Here is a 22,719-nt window from a genome sequence, read left to right as displayed (position 1 = left end):
CACATTCACAAGTTGGCCTTATGGTGTATTTCTAACCCCCCCCCAACTGTGAATTACTTCGAGCGTCCCTGAACGTTTATTCTTTAGGAAGATGAGACCAAGATGGAGCTGAAACTAAACCGAAGAGAGTTGGAACTGATGACCGGATTTAAATTCTTTGGGATGTGGTTTTAACTCAAAGAAGGAAAACAATACAGATGAGATTTGGTCTGGGACCGAGTGGGGAGTGGGGAGTAGATAGACGTGCAATTTATATTTGCCTCATGAGATCACACAATTTGTCAATTGGACAATTTGGGTAGGTGGCATTTGGACAATCAGCTAGTCTGCAAACACCAGACTTAAGAAAAACTAGATGACATTGAAGCCTAGGCCTTCAGGATTAGCTGTGCTTCACATAAAACTCTCCGAGTGACAGCCATGCAGATAAGATGAGGGGAATTGTCGTTAGAAATGTCAAGGAAACAACTTTCATTTGGTTAATATAGAAGTGCATAATGTTCATCTAAACAATAGGAAAGAGCCAAGTTGGGAGATAGAGAATGATAAAATATTTTGGATGGGTGTGGGAGAAGGAGGCGTTTGAAATAGGGTTGTCAGGGACTAATATAGCACAACCATTGTATATCCTGCCTAACCACCATGGCCTCTGCCATTGTGTGGAGAAGTCATAGAATTACTTGATGCCGCTAAAGATATGGAGGGGAAAATAGATAATGCCATGAATTGTATATATTATGTATCCCTTAATGTGTTTACGTATGGGTCAAAAGAGGAATAAAGTGGAAAGGTCATCATGTTGTACAAGAATTTAATTTCAAAATGAAAAAATAAATCACAAGTAATCCTATCAGTATGGGAAGATGATTGCCATAAGCCTAGCATTAGAGGAAGTTAGATCACTTCATACTTTGATTTGTTCGGATCCATGTGCAGTATGGAAGAGTATACAGTCTTATCAGGTCAATCAGGCAAGATAGGTTGCATGACATTTTAAAATCACTGTCCAGAATCCAGAGGATGGGGATAGTAGTTAACAATACATCGGATCCAGTATTGGTGGTTAGATAGTGGAAATTAAAACGCTAATAAATGGGGAAAAAATTCAACCAAAGTAGACCAGACTTCAGTTAAGCAGAAACCAAAAGTCTTATAAAGAGAAATAGTAAAAACAAATGGCAGAGCGATTAGGATAAGAAAATTAAGGGATGAGCAATTTAATAAATCAAATAGCATTTCTTTTATTTGAAAAAAGCATCCGAAGGGGACGAGGTGCACCACGAGCTGAAAGAAATAATTTAACATACTATTGTTAAATTTATTAAATTTAATTTATAAAATATAGAGATCAAAGAGCAGTAATAAAATAACTGAGAAGCGAAGTACGTAATAGTAGTAAAATATTTACTAAACCACCATGAGTGCTTTAACTTTCAACAACATGAGTTTGTTAAAATAACAACATTGATCCATCGAATTGAAGTTATGGTTAGTTATGTTTATTATTTTGGTTTATTCTCACCGTCTGTCCAGGCGGTGGCGATAACGCACCGAAATGTTGTTTCAACCGACACAAACACTAAGAAGAAGAACAAGAATGGCTTCCCCTCCTGGATGTGAACATTACGTCCGCAGCTGCTTGTTAAAAGTGAGAATATTTCAGAATTGTGCATAACATTTTCCGTAAAACAGCTTGCTACTTATCACATGGCTTAATGTATGGCTACATTTAGACCCATTTGTGACCAAAAACGTCGGTGTATAATAATAATACGCAGTCCTTTGGGTCGCAAGGTGTTTCCATTGAAAATCTTGTAAACTTATAAGTTAAGTGTGTATGAAACGTGTTTCTACCATCTTTCTTGGGTAGCAGTGGTCTTTTAACATATGCCAAGGGTCTGCATGGATGTCCTTTCGTTGCCCGTCGTGGTATCTGGTTATTTCGAAGCGAAACAAATGATTAAATCCATAAAATATCTCTTGAGACTGTCAATGTTTTGGTAACTTGACTTGAACCATGGTCGCTTAGTACTCTGTACAGTGTGGCTTCTGCAGGAGGTGATACCACGACAACAGACTAGACTACCGTGTTTGACAACAGCCTTTACCAAAACAGTGACAGAAGCCGACACGTTGTGGATTGTATCACCTCGGATGAGACCTCCACCCGGCAGGTGTAGGGACTTAAAAGACATCCTTATACGCAAAGCACGAATTAAAGACCAACGTGCAGGTCTAGCCGTAATTCAATGCCGCACATCATGGACAGTTTGCACTTTGAATTCCTCCTTCCTCCTTATAGAGGCCAGCCTGCCATTTGCGTTTTAAGGTGGCTAACTAACCGTGACTCTCAAGTGTACTTCACTAAAAGTTAGTTTATTGACATTTTGAAAGTAGATGGCTTCTTGATTTTCACAACATCTTTCAAGTCTAACTGACCAACATCAATTAACCTTTTACTAACCATTTGCCATTGCCTGAAATCCTCATAAGACTAGCCATTACATAAAAATGTCAAGGACTCTATTCTCCCTCCCCCAATATGTATGTGATGTTGAGGCCCCTTTGCTTTTCTTTCACGTCTTCTCCTAGGCGCCATGCTGTGGCAAACTGTATGTCTGCAGACTCTGCCACGATGCCGAGGAGAACCACCAGATGGATCGCTTTAACGTGACAGAGGTGCAATGCTCTGACTGCCTGACAGTGCAACAGGTAGGGCTAGTGGCCTCGGGATTCATGTTATGTTTAAGAACATCAAATCTATGGCTGCCTGTCGTTGTTGAAATGCTATATCGTCATCAAAACTGAATGTGCACTGCAGACCGATGGTTGATCATGTGTTATGCTCTTTCTAGGCCCAACAGACCTGCCAACAGTGTAATGCCGAGTTTGGCGAGTATTACTGTGACATATGCCATCTGTTCGACAAAGATAAAAAACAGTATCACTGTCAGCCATGCGGCATATGCCGGTAAGCAGCAGTATTAATACATATCTGAAAGAAGCAAAATGAAGTGCAGTAGTTAATCCAGTATCCCCGTTTGGGGCTTTTCAGAGCGCGCTTACATCAGAGTATTCACAAGACAATAGATCTGAGAAATTAGATACTTTGTGCAAAACAAATGTCATTGTAAGAAAATAGTTAGCTTACGGTTAAAAATAAATGGGTGCAGGCTAATGATTATTATGTTCTTGTTAAGAATAGTCTTTATCTCGTGTCATGCGGTACCTTTTCCTCCGGTTCCCCATAGTGTTCATCATACATTACTTTTTTCACATCCATTATCCCAGGAGGCTCTGGCCCTCTGGGATGAGAGACAGACAGATTTATCTGCAGAACATAGTTGTAGTTGATTCCATAATAAATACACAAACAACTCCAAACTTACACTATATACCGTCCACAAATACATTATTTTGTGATTGTGTTATTCTTATTTGAGTACCTGTAATTAAATTTCATACACACACACACCAACACACACGCACACACACACACACACGCACACACACTAGCTCCCATATCGCTTCTTTGAAAAATTCAAGGACTATTAATCTTGTACTCTATTCCTTAACCCCCTAAATATGCCACTTGTCATGATCATTGCACCTAACAACATAAACTGTAGACACACATTACCGAATAATGGACATTTATGGTACAGCGGGGTGCGCAATGCTCTTGTAGCAATATTCACAGCCATAGTTGTGGCCAAAGAAACCCATCCGGTTTTCTATGTAGTGATAGTGATGAGACACAAAGAATAGATATACATATATTCTTTATGTATGTTTTAATAGCTTACAACTGCTGGTCCCGGCCCCACGTTGTTCAGATCCCCAACAGCTGTTCATTGCTTATTCCTTGGAGACCCCGTATCAGACAGACCTACCAAATAATTAAACGCCCCCTCCCTCCTCCAAGGTGTCATTCACATTTAATTTTGCAAAACAGCAAGTTAATATCCCTAAAAATAGTAGTGACTGATAAAAGCTGTCTTAATTACCGGTAATAGAATAGTAACATAGTTTCATAATAGTTGGTCATCTGTGAGATCTGTCTTTTTAAAATGTGTGGCTTTTTATAAACACGTTTCCCTCTGGACCGTTGGTGAAACCACATTTACCACATATGGATATAACCCGTATATGTGTCACTATACGGATAATTATGTTTTTTTTCATATCAAAATATACACAGACACACACACACACACACAGCCCCCTGACCCCTCGGACCATAATACCTCATCCTGTACCCCATCTCCTGTCTGGACTTTCAACATCTCTCTGATGGCCCTGATGTTTATCCACACACCAAGTCATGCCACCATATAGCCCCACCGCACGCCTGGTATTTAATATTGCCACGTATTCCTTCTCTCCTCCTGGGTCCCGTAGTCGGGCCCACACCAGACCTTAGGCACAGATTAACCCCACCTGTTAACTCACTCACTTTAGGGTGACTCACTTTTCACTCACACACACACGCACACACTCTCTCTTTCTCTTTCTCTTTCTCACCCACCAAAAGACTCCTCTGCCCCAATGGGCCATAATACCAGTTCCAGCCCCCACCCTCCCTCCCCCAAACCGGATGTAAGCGCGCTCTGAAAAGCCCCAAACGGGGATACTGGATTAACTACTAAGTGCAGTCATGTTTTTAGCATTTAAATAAATATGTCTAAATATATTTCATTGTTATACCAGGAAATAAATCACCTTTCCAAATCAAGGCACTCGTATGCATTCAGGGGAAAGACACTTAAGAAGAGGGAAAGTGGGTTGAAAGACATAACGTGTAGAAATTGCAAATAAATTCAAAGAAATAACATGTAGCATAGGACTAGATGGTCTGACTGGAACCCCGCTACAGGGTGCCTACCCTAGCAGCCTGTTGCAGCCTCATCCATGTCTTGTTTTGAACCCTGCAGGATAGGACCCAGAGAGAAGTACTTCCATTGTGACAAGTGTAATCTTTGTCTCGTCAGTAGCATGAGAGGAAACCACAAGGTCAGTTTAAGCCTTCATCTTTATAATGCCAAGAATAATCATCAATAATCCTTGATTATTTTGTTTCATCAACTCTTAATGTTAATTTTTACTGCTCTTTTATCGTTTACTTTAGTGCGTTGAAAATGTTTCTCGGCAGAACTGCCCAGTGTGCATGGAGGTAGGTTTATATTCTACCTATGATCTGTATATTCACATCTCAAAGAGGGGATTTGGTTTTTGGTTTGGTTTGAATGAACCATAACCCTTGAATTAAATATCTTTGTACTTAATTTCTAAGGATATCCACACTTCAAGAATCGGAGCTCAAGTTCTTCCATGCGGTCACCTTCTACACAAGTACACGCTGTTTGGTTGTCAATATTTCATTGAGATGATAAAGTGTTCGACTTAATTTAGTGAGAGATATAAATAATGTAAACAATTTAAATATGATAGAAATGGGAAAGAAATCCTTTTAATAAGGGAATACGTCCCCATATGGTGTTTCTTGTATGGCATACCTGAAATAACAGTTGGTTACGAAAGATTATCTTCAGATCAACAACCCTTATTAAATAAGTTTACGATATTTTCTTTTTAGGACATGCTTCGATGACATGATCAAAACCGGGTAAGTCTTTTGAAGGATTCATATTTCACTAGATAGATATGCATTATTATCGGTGAATAACTATACATTGATCAAATAAACAACATTATTGATCTCTCATGTCATTTTTTCCATTTGTTATATTTTGTGTCAGTGTGTACCACTGGGATAATAATGATCTGATAAAAGCTGTCATATTTTTGGCCAGAGCGTACCGCTGTCCTCTTTGCATGCACTCGGCCTGGGAAATGGGCACCCACTGGGAGCACATCGACAAAGAGATCGCCCTGTCCCCAATGCCCACAGAGTACCAGGACGCCACCGTCAAGGTCAGTACACATCTTTTTTGTCAGTTGAGACTTGGCTCGAAGTGGCTGTGATGCAGTCGACGAAGGCTCAACATGGTTTTAGCTTGGGTTCTTACACCATCGGTAGAATCCAAAGCAGGATTGGGATGCATTCAATTTGAAGGCCTTGAGCAAAGGGACAATGCAAGTGAAATATTTGACCTTCTTACCTTTATGCACACAAATAAATGGTGTGATGTGATGGTAGAGCAGACAGTTTTCAGCTCCAGATTGCTCTCATTAAAAACCCCCAAGGTGTATTCGGATGTTATCTTGCCACGTCCCCCCGTGGTACAGGAGCTCCCGTGTTGCTGGGCCTCCCGTTGACATCACCTCTGCCCGTCTGCTTGCAGATCATCTGCAACGACTGCCAGGCTCACTGCACGGTGGCCTTCCACGTGCTGGGGATGAAGTGCACCGGCTGCGGCTCCTACAACACGGCGCAGGACGGAGGCCTCATCCAGCCTCCAGCACCCCCTCAAGAACAGCAGGGGGAGGGGGCGGAGGAGGCGGGCCCCGATGGGGAGCCGCAGGAGCAGCAGGAGGAGGTAGAAGGAGGTGAACCCCTTGAGTTTGAACCGGACAGTGACAGCGATGAGTGGATGGACGCCGAGGCCGAAGAGGAAGCCGCAGAGGAAGCGCCAGCCCAGTAACCTGCACCCCCCCCCGCCACCATTAAACCCCTCCCCCCGACCGTTACCCCCTCCCCAGACACATGAACTTTTCCCAGACACATGAAACTGAAATCACCTTCAACTCCTCCTCCAGATTAAACTTCTCCCCCATTATGAATCCCACTCTCCTCACTGTTGCGCTTCTGTGCTACGTCTTAGAATAACACTTTCAACACTCTGGTACTGTTGCACTCTGTTCTCTGCATGATCAAGTGTTCAATGGGGGATTTCTCTGACTGTAAATTTGAAGTTTTTGACCATAATGAGGAACGATCTGAGAAGTCATGGCTGAATAAGGGCACACTCACACTAGGGCTGTTTGCCTGTTCCGTGCTGCAGGAAGATTCAGCACGATTCCCCCCCTCCCCACTCCCCCCCCGCTGGCCCGTGGTCACACTGCTCCCAAAGGCCGTGGCCTGGGCACGATTGCTCCTTCATGCATACGTCATCACGTCGTAATACGATAAATACGTCATCACCTAGAGTGGTGTCCAGCTGCGACTGAATGCTGTCGTCGGCCCAAATTTCAAGTAAACACTCGAATTCACTATCGCACCAACGTAAACCCACTCGTGAACCGCTCGCCGCCATTGTTTAAAATGATTGTTGCTGGGAAGAAGGGCATGGACCTATAAAGAAAGAAGTGTCGCGCAAGGACTACGTCATCCAGCTCACGTTGCGTATCCGCAAGTGTCATCTCATTAGCATCTGTACTTTGGCCACGGCACACCTCTCCCGAGTGTGCCGTGGCCAAGGGGCTGTTCCGTGCTGGAATACGGAGGGCGTGGTCACACTAGCCAAACGTTCTAGACTTTAGTATGCAAATGAGCTCGGGCCCGGGGCTGCGGCCCTAGTGTGAGTGGCCCCCTAACACACACTTGCAGTTTCTGTTTCAGGGTCCTCTTTCAAATGATGAGTGAAATCTTTGTGCTATCCTTTATTGGTTTGCACTTGTTTTGTGCTGGAGGCTGAACTATTTTTTTTATGTTTCTTACACTTTAAGCATGGAGACGTGACACAGTGAATGGAGAATGGGACTTCTCTGTATACTCCTGTTGCAAAATTCAGTTTACTTAGTTGACGTGATGTTTTGCAACTACACACGGTCAGTGTGTAGTGTGTGGTGGAAGTGTCTTATCAACTTCTATGCTTCAACCATCAGACCTTGATTTGTTTTTTAATCGTTTGTCAAATTATTCAGAGGATTTATGGTTTAACATGACAAAAATAAACTCATGCGATTAATAAGAAAATCCAGGCAGTGTTTACTATGATTTCTTTAATATTGAAGCACAACTAATTGAACTGCAATCATTTTTTTGATTGCTCATAAACATGCATTCACGTATACAATTCAAATAAAAAGAACAGATTGAAGGAAGCAACAGCACCAAAAACCATAGGATCAAACTCATTCCTTTATCGTTATTCAAGTCAGTTTTTGATAAATTGTATCACGGTAAAACTGTTAAATCGAATCAGTGTTTCTTCTCACAAGGTTTCAGTTCCATAACATGAAATTTAAAACAAGTTTCAGCTAATGTGTACACTAGCTAAAATTGCCTTACAAATTTCACTATAAAACTCAAAACAGTGGCGATAAAAAGTGAACGGGAGAATCCAATAGTAAACATACGATTTACATCTGTTTCCCACCAACGGTTAGACATCCCCTCTAAGTGGCCCTGCTTCTGTTGCTTCTGCTTTGCATGGTGGATAGTGGATAGTGAAACAGATGGGAATGCCTGCGGCTGCCTCGGCACACGAGACTGGCATTGGCTGTTGGGGGGTGTGGAAGTGTGGCGAAGACGTTGACATGGTAACGTGTGGGAAGGGTGTAGCAGTGTCCGGGGGGAATATGGTAACATGTAGCGGATCTTCTCCGGCGCCAACGTCTCCAGCGACGGATCCCGTCTCTGTACACGCGTGTCTATTTGAGGCTGCGACTTCGGGCACTGCATATTCATTGTCCGCATTAATGGGATCTGTATTTGGCATGCTCTGAGTGACAGCTTCCCCAAAAGGGTCATGTGTAGGATAACTATCCGGTGGGGGCATCATCAGGTCGGGGATCCCGGTAGAGGTCGGTAGGCTTGCGATCTCAGGCAGAGCCGAGGGAGTGGCAGGCAGGTGTGAGCTGAGAGGAGTGCCAGTCCGAGATTCAGGCAGCGGGGATTCGCTCCAGAGGGGGTCAATATCTTCCTGGGCGTTTGTGGTCACTGGCTCTCCCAACCCTGGCTGGGGCTGTTCCGGCTGGGGCTCCTCCGGCATGTGCGGCTCTGGCTGGGGCTGCTCTAGCTCTGCCTGCTCCGGATGGCAATGCCACGGCGTGGGCTGCTCCAGCTTTGCCTGCTCTGTCTGGGGAGGCTGAGGCTGCTCCGGCTGGGGCTGTTCTGGATGGCACTGCCCCGGCTGGGGCTGCCCTTGCTCGGGCGGCTCCGGGTGGGGTTGTTCCGGCTGGCACATCGCTGTCTGGGACAGCTCTGGTTCTAGCATCTCCGGCTGGGGCTGTTCTGGCAGGGGCTGCTCTAGTGCTACCGGCTCTGGCGTGGGCAGCTCTGGCTCGGGCAGCTCCGGCTGGGGCTGTTCTGGCTGGGGCAGCTCTAGTGCTACCGGCTCCGGCGTGGGCAGCTCTGGCTCGGGCAGCTCCGGCTGGGGCAGCTCTAGCCCTACCGGCTCTGGCTGGGGCATCTCTGGCAGGGGCTGCTCTGTCCCCTCCAGCTCTGGCTGGGGCATCTCTGGCAGGGGCTGCTCTGTCCCCTCCAGCTCTGGCTGGGGCATCTCTGGCAGGGGCTGTTCTGGCCCCTCAGGCTCTGGCTGGGGCATCTCTGGCAGGGGCTGCTCTGGCCCCTCCAGCTCTGGCTGGGGCATCTCTGGCAGGGGCTGCTCTGGCCCCTCAGGCTCCGGCTGCTCTTGCTCCTCCTGCTCTGGCTCGGTCTGCTCCAGAGAGCTCTCTGCTTCCTCGTCTGACACGGAGTCACTAGACTCTGATTCAGACCCTTCTTTCACCTGGGTTGGAAGTGAGGACAACGGTTTACAATACTGGACACAAGACAAAAGCCTTGATTGCTTCATGCATTTGAGAAATATATCAAATTAAATCTTTACTTACAGGTTTGGAAACCACTACACTAATGTAGAAAATGAAGAAAACGCAAAACAAGGTCCTTTGAAACGACATGGTAGTCTCTTGTCTGCTGAAAGAATTAAACAGTGCTTATGTTATAATGCCAGATGAACCATCCTGCTTGAAAATGTTCTCTCTTCAACTTGTTGGTCTGGCCCAAAGTGCTTTTCTTCTACTGCTAGTATCTCTTTATGTTTCATGTTAGTTCCTTTAGTTATCTGTATTAATGAATTATTACCTGCATAATACAAATCAAACAAAAAATTGGTATGGGGAATACAACTAGGGATCCAGTTAACTAAATGTAACATTGCTGATAATCAGTTAATCAGTAAATGATGCCATCAATTATGCCTTAACATACCAGAGCCAAAAGCGATGTAATGTTGCATAAAGTGAAGAGAAATTAACTAAATGTAAGCACTTAAACATACATGTATTTATAAATCAAATTATTTCCACACCAAGTAACAATGAAAGCATTGATCTGTCTTGTCCCATGTACTCAGAAAAGCAAAATAAGATTGAACCTTTCATGACTTGAATATAAATTGCATTGAGCTTACCTTTATATCTTTTATCGTTTTATCCTGCTGGCATAAAGCCCCTCTAGTAGCACAAAAATACTTCAGCTTAGTTTCCCCAGTTTGCTTTACACTAACAGTCTGGTACTACCAATCTGAATGGCTCCTCTCCTTATATACTGCCACGCTATGTGCAAGAACGCATCATTCATTGCTGGCTAATTGCTGTACAAATACTTCCTATCTAGAGCTGCTGCTTCCTTTTTTATGATTCACTAAAATAAAACCCAGGCATGCTCAGATTAGAGGATGACACAAATATGGTTGGTTGGAGGAAACAATAAACATATTTTGTGGTTTGTCAAATGATTAAACTTGATTTATTCCATGCATATGAGACGACACTCTTGCTGTTGACCGGTTAGTGAAAGCATAAAGACTTGACACGGCAATAACAGACAATTGACTTTGTCTACAGATTTGTGAAACCAACTGTAGGGACACAATTGACTCACAGTAATTAAGAAAGTGCCGAAGTGCAACTCACTCCCTCCAGAGTGCTCGCCTCCCTGTAGGGGAGCCCGTTAGTGAGGCGATGTCTCAGAGGAGCTGTGGTCAGGGTGTCTGCAACACTACAGCCACTCCTGAACATCTGATGATGGAAGTGCATGTGGGCCCAGTATACCAGTTGGGAAACTGTACTTCCCTTTGTCCTGTGCCTGAGCTGCTTGTTCCAGGAGATATAAAGATTGGCATGTACCGCAGTCTAGATGTGAACCTCCCAGTTTGATGATGGGGTGTGGACTGAGCCAGCTGATGGTGGGGAGGCAGACCTGTGGTTGGCATTATGCTTTGTGGGGTAATTGGCTCCATTGTTCCCTACACAACGCTATTGCACACTATTTAGAGATAAGTGTAGGGAGATTGTAGACGCATTAAGTTCTGGAAATCCACCAGCGTGAAAGAAAGATTGAAATAAATGTACTTAATTACCTTCATATATATATAACAAATATCTCCATGTGGGGTCTCGAGGTGTTGGGGAACATTTATTGACCATGATGTATAAAGAGTTTAAACTGGGGAAATTCTCAGTGAAATAGATGTGCTTCTTCTGGAAGAGAATACTTTTCCATAGTGGCGGTTCTCTATCAGCCGTCCACCCAAGCATGAGCGAGGGCCGTCCCTCACACTTGGGTCAATGAGTCGGTCTCATCTCAAGCCTTTAGATTGTCTCCACTCATTGTTTCGAAACACCCAAGGTGAAGTGCTGCAAAAATGAGTGCAAAAAACCAGGGTACATCTTTGAATTCGATTTTAAAAAGGCAGCTATCAAATTAATCAATGCGATAAAGTGGACGAAAGCTTGCATAGTACACTTTCATTTTACTTCAAACTTGACTCAAACACATAGCCCCCTTGAGGCAGTCTTGCTATCCAGAATCCCTGTGGCATTGAACAAGTATAATATAATCCCACTTTCTAAAATGATGCACTTTTTTTTTTTTTTTTTAAATGGCAGTTTGAAAAATCTGATCAATTTTAGTAAATATTTCATGGTCTAATCAACCATTGTAGAAAATCCCAAATGACGACATTAGGAGCACAATGAACACTGTTAATTAAAATGTAGTTTATTTCACAGAAACAGAAAAACTCCATTTTGTCAGCATTGGTCCAGAGGAGAGCCCACTTCCTGCAGAGAAGGAGGAGGTTACCAAGGTCGTTCGTATAACCAAACTGTTGAAGTATAGTCTGCCCACCTCTGCCACAGTGGTGTCCGGTGGTGGCGGTTGAGTCGTCGGGACCCGCTCCGCTTCCTTCTCAAGGACAGTCATACCAGTTTCCTTCATCACATGACTAGCTTGGCTGGGGAGCACAATCAATTAAAATAAAGTCGACAGGGCCCCAAGACTTCTGTAGCATGCAACATCTCAGCATGAACCTGTATCTAGTAGTTAAGTATCCCAACATGAACAGGTAGCATTTCATCATGTTACGGCAATGATGTAAATGGCTTGAGTAGTACTATGTAAACAAGTAAGTTCAGCTACTCTAGTGTCCTGAGCGTTTCTATGTGATCAAACCTTCTAGCTTTTATCTAATAATAATAATAAAACACAAACGGAGACCTTGCATTGCCGGACCGCCTCCTCTTGATGACGATCCCCAGGACGGCCGTGAGCATCAACAGGCCCACGACGAGACCGGCCACCCCGTAGACAACAGGGCCCGAGAGGCTCTTCAGCACGTGGTCCTCACACGCCGGCCCGCTGTAGCCAAGTGCACACGTGCAGCCCGTACGGCCACTGGGGTCCACACAGTCCCCGTTCCCGCTGCACACCGTGTCTCTGCAGGTCCTGGCCTCCAGGCTACGGCGCTGGTCGTCATCAGCGCCGGCGGCTATGGTCGGTGCCTCTGGTCGCGGTGCGGGAGGGGGGGACCCGGGAGGCTTGGTGGCAGGCGAGGCCTTGTCTCTCCAGCCGGCCTTCAGGTGGACACCTGAGACAGGAGGGAGAGAGCTCGTCAGATCTGGGTTCAATCTACATTTAAGGAGACATATCTTAAGCCAAAGGGTACTTGCAGGGGAGGTCCCTTTTTGATTATATAATTCATTAAAGGGATACTCAGGGATATCTGGACATTGGTGTTTGCCTGTATTAACCAGAAGCAGCAAGTGGTTAAATTCCAAATTCATCATTGTGCATCCATCAGGGGAGTTTGCCTTAGCTGCTTCAATCAACTTCTAGAAGTGAGGGGAACACACTTTATTACTTCCCAAAGATTTCCAAGATGTTCAGAATAGTCATTCGGAACGACTGCCAGTCCAAAATTTGGCAGCATGATTATAAGGCTACCCCTGACGGGCATCCCTCGACGTAGACGACCCAGCTAGAAGCAGCGCACAGTATAATTGCAACCAGTGTCAAAGGCCGCATAATAATCACAGCGTCAATCCATCCGCGTGTTTGTAGACAATCGTTTACTGGCGGGTGCCAGCAAAAGCTGCTCAAGGACGCCTACAAGACATTAGGGTTCAAACCAAGAACCTTTTGGGTGGGAGTCTCACACCTTACTTCAACTACCCTTCCCCCTTAAGCAAAGGCATCTCAACCCAAGCCCCCCCCCCCCCCCCGTTAAGCTACAACCCATTAGGTACGCCCCCTCACAGTTCTCGTCCGAATGGTCGGGGCAGTCGGCGTGGCCGTTGCAGAACTTGTCACCGGGCCGGCAGAGCAGCCCGTCCAGACAGAGCCGGCTGCCGGCGGGGCAGCCCCGGGCCGGGGCACAGTGGGTGGTGTTCAGCGCCACGTGGTCGTGGCCACACCTGCACGTCCGCGACCACGGCACTGCCAAGCACAAGTGCTGGCAGTTTCCGTTATTCACAGCACATCGGTTGGTACCTGCCGGAGGAAGGAAACGGATACATGAAAAGCTTATTTGATATTGCTTCATTTGTCTACGTTAAGGTTGGTGCACGCATGAAGTGTCCGGGAAAATACTTGATGACATGGAAGTCCCGTTGCACTCTTTTATAATGTCAGAAGTCATATTTTTCACATACCAGTCTGGCCTGACTTGCTGTACGCCTTTAAGCCGACCACAGCTGTGCTGACTTCAAACCACATCTGCTTTTCTTGCTGCCCATCTCGGTACCATAGTTTGGTCTTGTCTAGACGCAAAGCAACACAATACGTTTCCCAAGACAACAGTGCCCCCATTGGGTTGAATAAATGTCAGTAGTGTGAAGGTAAATTTGATATTCCAAGTCCTTTGGAATAAAAATGTAGTCAACACTTGACAAAGTGCATTTTTATACAACTATTTCATTAGTTTATAGTTCAAGTGTTTGTGATTTGTAGAAATAACTAAAAAAAAATTCTGATGTTGATCAGCAGTGAAGCAAGATATAAAACAGTCCCATTACCATTATTATTAGTCATCCAGAGGAGCACGTCATCACTGAAGGCGATGGCAGCAAGCCCGCTGCCGACCTTAAACTCTTTGTAACCGGAACCGTCCAACCTGATGGAGCAGATGGTACTAGAACCTGGAATCCAACACAATTTATTAACCGCTTTACAAACGAGACACTCGCCCTTTGCATTAATGGACATTGGACGCAAAACCAAATCTTACTCGTCTCTGCCCAGAAGATTTCCCCGCCATCGTTAGCAAAGAGCAACGACGTGGGCCGCACGCCGTCCTGCCACAGAGCCCCTCGTTTGCTGCCGTCCATGTTGGCACACTCGACCGCGGCCCGGGGCCCGGCGTTGCCCTGTTGGACCAGGTTGACGAAGCACACTTTGCTGCTGGGCGGGTGCACGGCGAGGCTCTCCAGAGTGCCGACAGCCTCCTTAACGAGCACGGCAGTGTGGGCCCCGTCGAACGAGGTGACCTGCAGGCGGGGCTGCTTGGTGCTGCTCCAGTACACGTTGAGAGTCAGCCAGTCCAGCGCCATGGCGGTGATGGTGCCGCCCAGCAGCTTGAGGAGCTGCCCGCGGGGGGACAGGTTGCCGTCCTGCAGCTTGAAGAGCCCCAGGGAGGTGGTGCCCGTGTCCGTCAGGAGTAGCGCTTGCTCCCGCAGGCTGTAGTCCAGCATGGTGGCCTCGTTGACGTTGTACAGGGGCAGGGCCTGGTGCTCTGGCCACTGCTTCAGCTCCACGGCCGCGTGTCGAGCCTGCAGGTAGATCTAACCGTACACCACGCTTTATTAGGATACTCACCATGACAACCAACCACCTTTTTAGCCACCATCTTAATTGCTATGGACGCAGTCCTCCCAACTGTACAATCGTAGACAATTTGATGCAGAAGCAATAAAATACTTTAAAAGATTTGTTAAATTTGTGGCGATTTATAGATTTTTCGCAAGAAACGGGTAAATGTCCAGCGAGATATTTGCTCAAATGATAGTTCCTGCATCATCCCATCTGGGTTTGTGTTTTGCTATAATGATTGGCTCAGTGTACAATATCCCTTAAACCACTCTTGTCAACATAGATAGCCAAGTGTGTTTTTGGACCCAGAACTCTTTTTGCACAAAAGACGTTTTATCGTTCGCGCATACGATAAAGAGCCAATAACTTGGACGTGGTTGAGGTTAGGGAATACAGCAAACATTCGACTAACCCGTGTGACTGTAGAGGGGGACAGCATCAGCAGGAAGGCGGAGTTCTTCAGCTTGGAGCAGGTGAAACCATCTTCCTCCAACAGCAGCCCAGAAGGACACTTGCACACGGCCTTGAAGCCTGGGGCCAGCACACACAGGTGGGAGCAGTGAGTCTTCTCACAGGGATTCTCCGCGCCCATCTGGAGCAGCGAATGAATGATCTGGAAAAAAGTTTCACCAAGCATCTGTATAAATAGAGTGGCGAAGTCACGCCACTTCCGTTGGAGCCCATGGGACCTATGAGATCGAAAAAATATGAATGGGTTTCAATGGAGAGAAAGTAATTATCTTCTGGTCCCAGTCTTTATATGCCCCGGATTACACATGTCGTTTGTGGATTTAAATGATAATTTTTCATGTCAAGAGTTTGACCGTTTATTGTGCAATTGTACAGTTAAAGGCTGTAGCGAAAACACAATGAGAAAGACTGTCTCGCATGTGCCGTCACACTCCCCGCGACTGGCGGGGACAAGACCGACAATCTGCCCATCGGCATTACTGAAACTCTCCCCGATGCCCCGATTTATAATGGTTTTCACCTCTTTTGATGCTTTTATCCTTTCCTTGAAAAAAACCTAACATTATCAAACTTCTTCACGAAAATGATTAGTTTTCTTTGCAAGAAAATTATCTTTTAAATCCACAAACGTATGCGTAGTCCGGGGCATATAAAGACTGGGACCAGACAATAATTACTTTCTCTCCATTGAAACCAATTCATATTTTTCGATCTCATAGGTCCCATGGGCTCTACTGAAAGGGGCGTGACTCTGCCACTCTATGGGTCACTTGAGTGTCCTCCTTTCTGTATATTAAAAAAAAAATTTTAATAAGTACACGAAGATATGCTGATAAAATGTAAATTTCCAAAACAATATACAACAGAGTGAAATCAGAAGGCTAAATTTCCCCAATACCTTAACATCAAAAGGTTGTTTGGGTCGTTTGAGGAGAATCTGATAGTTCCTGCCAGTTCCCTTCTGTGCCACCTGCAACACGCGCCTTTTTGCATCGGACCAGTAAAGCAGATCATTGAAAACTGCCAGAGAGAAGGGGTTGGTGGTCTCCTTCATCTGTAAAATCTGTGCAGCACAGAGAGATGCAAACACAAAAGTCCCATGTTAAACCGGTCAGGGGAGGTTTAAAATATGTGGTTTGTTTATGCTTTGTAATCCTGAAACCAATCGCTTTCCACCTGGATGTCCTCTCCGTCCAGATTGGCTGATCCTATCGCCTTTAGACGCTCATCTGTCCAATAGACTCTGTTGCACATTGTGTCCACAGCAATGCCCCCAGGCCAGCCCAGACTGGTGTTTACCAACTCCCTCCGTGCAGAACCATCCATCCCAGCTCGCTCAATCTTGGCTACATTTCCAATCTCGGTCCAGAACATTAGCCTGGAAAGAAAACAACTGTTGGAGATGCAGGTGTTGCATGACTAGACCAGCTCAGTCTTGGGCCCCTTCTTGCACCATCTGCTAAAGTTTAGCAATTCTTAATGTTCTGCAATAAACCCTGCATTTTGGTTAACTTTGAAAGCACTCTCCCATTTGATAGATGCTAAATTTGCAGTGTCTAAAATAAATTGCCTACAGTAAGACAACATATTTTCTACATTCTGCATTAAAGATAAGGACGGATGAAACCCAAACATACCATGGATAATAACAGTCCATTGTTTGAGTGTCATCACCGATTAAAGAGGTCTGGACTGATTTTTATAGGAAGCAGGTCTGAAGGGATTTAAGATTTATCTGGCAGGGAAGACTGCATTTCACAATGGTTCACTGTTGCTGACAAACAAGACTGCACAAAACAAACCCCTTTTGTGGCAATAGTGTCAGAGATCGAGGCTGGTCCATGTCTTCATCAAGGATAACACTGTAGTCTGGTGCCTTGGCAGTTGCAGTGTTTAATCTGACGGCAACAATCTCACTTTTGACCCCATCAATCCAGTACAGGTTCCTCCCAAGCCAGTCCACGGCAACAGAATCTGCCCGAACGCCTGTGGATGGGGCGGGTCAGGTCAGATGTTATTCACCATCAAGAGTAGTTATATGGCAAGGTTAATTAATTAACAGGTAGATGCAGATTGAATTGGCATCGCTATGCATAAAACAGTTACTGCATTGTAAAGGCCAATCAATATAACTATTTTTAGTTAGCAGAATTATGTCAGCAGAGTTATGCATTGTGGCGTTGGCACATGTTGTGGCCGCAGTTTAAATGTGTTCGCCCTCTAATCCAGGGGGTTTCTTGTTCAAAACCCTCCAGGTGTGTGTGTGTGTGTGTGTGTGTGTGTGTGTGTGTGTGTGTGTGTGTGTGTGTGTGTGTGTGTGTGTGTGTGTGTGTGTGTGTGTGTGTGTGTGTGTGTGTGTGTGTGTGTGTGTGTGTGTGTGTGTGTGTGTGTGTGTGTGTGTGTGTGTGTGTGACCTTTGATTAGGGTGCCCTTCGTCTTTTGATCCAGCGAGGACCACCGGATGCTTTCAGAGTCCAGGCTGGCCCAAAACACCTTCTGCTCCCTCCAGTCGTAGTCCAGGGACAGGATGGCCTTCTTTGCTGTGGACGGCAGCACGTCTAGACTACCACTACGCAGGCCGAACAGGATCAGGTCCGTCTGGACTGATGACAGCATAAGTGGCTCTCCTGCAGTGGGCGAGGGCAACACAACTTTCTCAGCCTGATTCTGGTTAGTCAATACCCACCTGTAGTAGCAACCAGACTTAAACCAGTTAGGTCCGTTAATGTGGATTACATAAGACAAGGCATGTGCAAGAGTTTTCCTATGGCAGTGCTGCATTTCTCACTGAATGTAATCTCTTCCAGTGTTTACCAATTACAAAATCCTCATCGTAAACAGTTTGACTATTTCAATGGTGCGCCCCATGCAGCAGTGCTGCTACCACATTGGGCTGGGTAAGGAAAGCGCGTCGCTTACCTGTGATCTTGCAGTGGCGGCCGTCTGCCTGCAGGACATAGCCTGGGGGACACTGGCACTGGAAGGAGCCTGGCGTGTTGACGCAGAGGTGACTGCACATGCGCAGAAGACTGTCTGCACACTCGTTAACAGCCGCGCACTCGTCAATGTCAACACAGGTGTCTCCGTCCTCGGCAAGCATGAAACCCGGGGTGCAGTGACATCGCTACACAAGGGAGAGTATTAGTCGTTTTATTTCAAGCAATGAACTCTAAAGACCACCATGTGAACCGATGAAAGGTCAGAGTTATGGTTTGAGAATTTCAGAAGTCATCTTCTCTGATCAGTCAGAGGAACTAAGGACATAAAAATAAATACAATTTTATTCTTGGCGTTATTAAGATGCCATATTCCAAATGCCTTGGGTCATATGCCCCATGTTAAGCACTTGCATTACAAAACTGCCCTACTGCCGTGCAGGGCAGAAGCCTCACTCCTTACCGTTCCCTGTGGAGTGCTATGGCACATGTGTGAACAGCGGGCAAAGTCTTGTTCGGTACACCTGCTCAGACAGGCCCCTCCCTCGTCTGAGCCGTCCGCACAGTTGGTCATTCCATTGCACACCTGTTCCAGCGCCAAGCACTCCTGGCTGCCACACTGGAACAGGTTGGGAGGGCAGGTGGCAGCGTCACCTAGGCACACAGCTACAGTCAGTGGGCCCCCGTTTCACACACTTATGTAAAAGCAGTCTCATCCAAAATATTTTGGACGAGACTGTATATGTAATATACAGGTCATTCAATAGCCTGGGTAGCCCCGCCCATTCTTCCGGCGAATTGAAGTCGCCCCGCACAAGGGTCTGGAGAAGAGCAATGCATTTCTTTCTGCTTCCGATTCCATTTTTGCGGGAGCCAATCACCAAGCTGGCTATTCCCCTTGGCGTGCTATTGGCTGGTTTAACACAATGACGACAGGGTAGCGACGGCATGCAGCCAATCGCGTACAGAGTCAGTTGACCTAGGCCCGTTGATCACGCCTCTTGTGCTGAAGAAAATGAGGGCAGCTTCCCCAAACCAATGTCCAATCTACAATTGGCTTGGTGTGGTAATAGCCAGGCTAGTTATTCAAGGGAAACGCTTAGAATCTCCTCTGCCATGTGAATTGTGGCCAAAGGCATAATATTTTATACTGCAAAAGCCTCCAGCAATCCAAAAAACAGGCGGGTAGTTTTCATACAAAAGACAAGAAATGAATCACAAATTTGTCCTTTAAATTCAGGTGTAAAGTATTAGGAAATCTCTGGTATGCTGGGTTAGGGCAGCTCTCAGCCCAAAGACTCAGTGATGAACCTCCAGTATACCTGCAAGCATGATGCCTTTTATCCCCATCTGCCCATTTATGACATCTTAACCTGACTTGCTTCACTAACAGGTGGCTTTGGATGAAAAATAAGACGTATTGCCATTAACCCATTATTGATCAAGTCGTTCCACCCCTCACATTCCATCTCGTCACTGCCATCGTCGCAGTCCTTCCTGCCGTCGCAGTGCCAGGACTTGGGGATACACCTGGTCCTGGAGCTACAGGTCCACTGGAACTCCCCGCATTTCAACGGAGACACAGGACAATCCTAGAAAGAAGTCCTCACGTTAACCTGGACACACTGTTCAGATTCTTTGGATCATCCAACTGGACTTCTGTTAATCCTTACATTTATACGACTACAATGTGTAATGACATTAGAAATGTATATTTCAGTACAACACATTTAAGAAGTTCTCAGTCATCAAAAAAAGTGCAGTTTAGTTTTACCAACCAAACAAATTATTTTTAAGATTCCATTCCTGAGCCATATTTGCCATTTTAGTGAAGGGCACTTGAATGCAAGTGGCAAGAAGTTTCACCACCAACCCTGGCACCAGTTTCAGCACCGACACATTGTACAAGCCCAGCCATACCTTCTCATCTGTGCCGTCTCTGCAGTCTTTGTCTCCATCGCAGACCCACTCTGGGATGAGGCACTCCATGCTCAGGGGACAGTGCTTGGTGGCGCAGACGGACGGCCTGGTGCAGCTCTTCTCGTCCGAGTGGTCCCAGCAGTCAGGGTGTCCGTCGCACCTCATGCTCTCCGCCACACACTGGCCGCTGGCACAACTGAACTCACTGATACTGCACTCCTGCTTATCCTCTGGAGGGACGAAAGATACAAAGCGCTTTGAGAGTTTGTGGGTTTCAAGAGGGCGACGGTAAAAGTTTAGATAACGTGTGTGATTGCTACAAGAATGCAGTTTAGGCATGGGGAATTCTAGTAAGGGGATACTCTGCCTCTCTCCCTCCCTTATGTCATGATATTTTACCACAGTTTGCTTCGTCTCCACCATCCAGGCAGTCGCGTTCGCCGTCACACAGGAAGCTCTTGGGTAGACAGCGGCTCTGATCGTCACACTGGTGAACACAGCCTTCTGAGCGCTTGCCGCACTCCAGCTCGTCTGAGCGGTCCTGGCACTGCGACACACCGTCGCACACCTGCTCCTTCTCGATGCACTTTTTACCATGGGCACACTGGAACTGAGCTGGGGTAGTGGGACATGAGCACATGAAAGGTTAGTTACTTTGATTACATTGGGAGAAATACAACATTGTCATTTGGCATTAATGAGCCAATACCGAAAATAGTTTATTCCAACTAATCTTTACACAGCCTATCCCGTCACACGATCATATATAGTATATTTAGAGGGCATACTACACCTCTACAGCCATTAGCTGGTTTGGGTCCATTAAAAGTCACACATTATTAGGATATATTTGGTATATTTTCTTCCCCCACAGAAAACGGGAAATGAAACAATGCAAAACAAGGCTGCTAGATGTGTGTGCAGTGTCTGGCCAAATTCCACAATAAATTAAAACATGGTCATTACTTGTTTGGCAAGTAGTAGAACATTCATCCTCGTCTGAACCGTCTTTGCAGTCTAGTTCTCCATCGCAGATGTGGCTGTAGAGGACACAGTCTGTGCCGTCATGGCATGGTTTGGCGCCCAACGAACACTTGATGGGGGCAGGCAGGCTAGGGGAATGTACCGGGTTTTCAGGGGCAGAAGGCAAGGGGGGTAAGGAGGCTCCGTTTTCCTGCTGTTTCGCTTCCATGTCCACTGATAAATGACAAGGACAGACATGAGAACACATGCATCAAAGAATATACAACAAGCCTACTGACATAGTATCGCAGTCAAGCACGTTTTCGATTTGACATTTAACTGCCAGAATCAAATAGAATAAAATGCCAAGTGCAACTCCTCACCATATGAAACAAAGTTGATTTTGTTATATAAATGGCATGGCACAGTTACTAAGCTTACTCCTAGAGGTGTCCATATCCTAATCCTGGGACATCTAGCGTTCCTTTGAGGAAAACAATAAATGCACGCAAATGTAGGCCCTACCACAGTTATCTTCATCACTGCCGTCCACACAGTCGCTTTCCCCGTCGCACAAGAACGTCTTGGGCAGACACCGGCTCTTGTCTTTACACTGGTGGGCGCAGCCCTTCCCGGCCTCTGAACACTGCTGTTCATCCGAGTAGTCCTGACAATGGGGCTGGCCGTCACACACCTGCCCAAGGTCGATGCACTTCTTCCCGTGGGCGCACTGAAACTGGTCTGCTTGAGCAAAACAGTCAACCGCAATTTAACAAGTTATAGGCTATTGCAAGTTTGTAGTCATAAGGTAGTTGATAAGCTACGGGTGCCTAACGTTCAAGCAACACTTGCTATTGCTAAACGATTGATCGTTATAACCATTACATAAAAGCGTTATTATACCAGGCACCAGAATTATCAGAAAGCTAAGGAGACTATTCGATGAACAAAATAACGTTAAACATAGGTCATAAAAGTCCACCTTTTCCGCATCCGACATCACAGTCCTTCTCATCCGAACTGTCCCCGCAGTCGGCCTCTCCGTCACACACGTGGCTGAAGCGAATACATTCGGAGCCGTCATCACACAGTTTAGAGCCAAGGCCGCACTTCAGAGGCGCGCTGCCAGGTAACGCCACTATTGGTCATGAAGAGGGATAAAAGTAATGTATTAAAACCTGCCTGGGTTTCTAAAACAAACTACTTTTATTTTTAGACTGAATTAACAGTTTGCTCACCTCTCAAGAGCAACACAAAATGCCATAGCAGTATACAAAAACGCAGACATAGGCCTAATGCCATGGTCATGAACAGAACTGAACAAAAAAAGTACTTGACGCTCTATGTCTTATTTGTCTGTTTTGACGCATTTTATAATGATGTCAGGTGCACTCAATAAAAACTAATGGGAAGGGAGGCAATGGGGACGAT

The 22,719-nt window shown here is 45.8% G+C and overlaps 3 protein-coding genes across 4 annotated transcripts; 1 reads left to right on the top strand and 2 right to left on the bottom strand.

Moving 5' to 3' along the window:
* Positions 1 to 1,538: 1,538 nt before the first annotated feature.
* rchy1 (ring finger and CHY zinc finger domain containing 1) lies at positions 1,539 to 8,793 on the top strand. The gene is made up of 9 exons (XM_056593154.1): positions 1,539 to 1,648; positions 2,593 to 2,712; positions 2,856 to 2,971; positions 4,935 to 5,013; positions 5,129 to 5,173; positions 5,294 to 5,352; positions 5,597 to 5,626; positions 5,814 to 5,934; positions 6,306 to 8,793. Exons 1-9 carry the CDS (start codon positions 1,556 to 1,558, stop codon positions 6,603 to 6,605), a joined length of 963 nt encoding a protein of 320 aa, XP_056449129.1. The 5' UTR covers positions 1,539 to 1,555; the 3' UTR covers positions 6,606 to 8,793.
* LOC130384800 (proteoglycan 4-like) lies at positions 7,833 to 10,410 on the bottom strand. Of its 2 annotated transcripts, none has more exons than XM_056593152.1 (3): positions 10,320 to 10,410; positions 9,739 to 9,823; positions 7,833 to 9,635 (listed from the first exon to the last, which is right to left on the bottom strand). In XM_056593152.1, exons 2-3 carry the CDS (start codon positions 9,805 to 9,807, stop codon positions 8,289 to 8,291), a joined length of 1,416 nt encoding a protein of 471 aa, XP_056449127.1. In that variant the 5' UTR covers positions 9,808 to 9,823; positions 10,320 to 10,410; the 3' UTR covers positions 7,833 to 8,288. The 2 variants fall into 2 exon arrangements, with proteins under 2 accessions (XP_056449127.1, XP_056449128.1); XM_056593153.1 differs by having other exon boundaries at positions 9,739 to 9,820.
* A 1,454-nt stretch (positions 10,411 to 11,864) lies between these two features.
* Positions 11,865 to 22,653, bottom strand: lrp13 (low-density lipoprotein receptor related-protein 13). Its single transcript, XM_056593068.1, has 21 exons — positions 22,527 to 22,653; positions 22,271 to 22,426; positions 21,814 to 22,029; positions 21,292 to 21,522; positions 20,725 to 20,940; positions 20,326 to 20,555; positions 19,868 to 19,997; positions 18,869 to 19,059; positions 18,389 to 18,593; positions 17,884 to 18,096; positions 17,272 to 17,455; positions 16,646 to 16,847; positions 16,368 to 16,532; positions 15,411 to 15,611; positions 14,418 to 14,970; positions 14,206 to 14,328; positions 13,843 to 13,950; positions 13,448 to 13,681; positions 12,410 to 12,779; positions 12,041 to 12,146; positions 11,865 to 11,973 (listed from the first exon to the last, which is right to left on the bottom strand). The coding sequence occupies exons 1-21, from the start codon at positions 22,594 to 22,596 to the stop codon at positions 11,944 to 11,946; spliced, it is 4,134 nt and encodes a 1,377-aa protein (XP_056449043.1). The 5' UTR covers positions 22,597 to 22,653; the 3' UTR covers positions 11,865 to 11,943.
* Positions 22,654 to 22,719: the final 66 nt, after the last annotated feature.

This window comes from Gadus chalcogrammus, chromosome 6 (assembly GCF_026213295.1).
Source record: "Gadus chalcogrammus isolate NIFS_2021 chromosome 6, NIFS_Gcha_1.0, whole genome shotgun sequence".
NCBI classification, from domain to species: Eukaryota; Metazoa; Chordata; class Actinopteri; order Gadiformes; family Gadidae; genus Gadus; species Gadus chalcogrammus.
The sequence above is the reverse complement of the archived record's forward strand: the minus strand, read 5'-3'. Positions and strand labels throughout refer to the sequence as shown.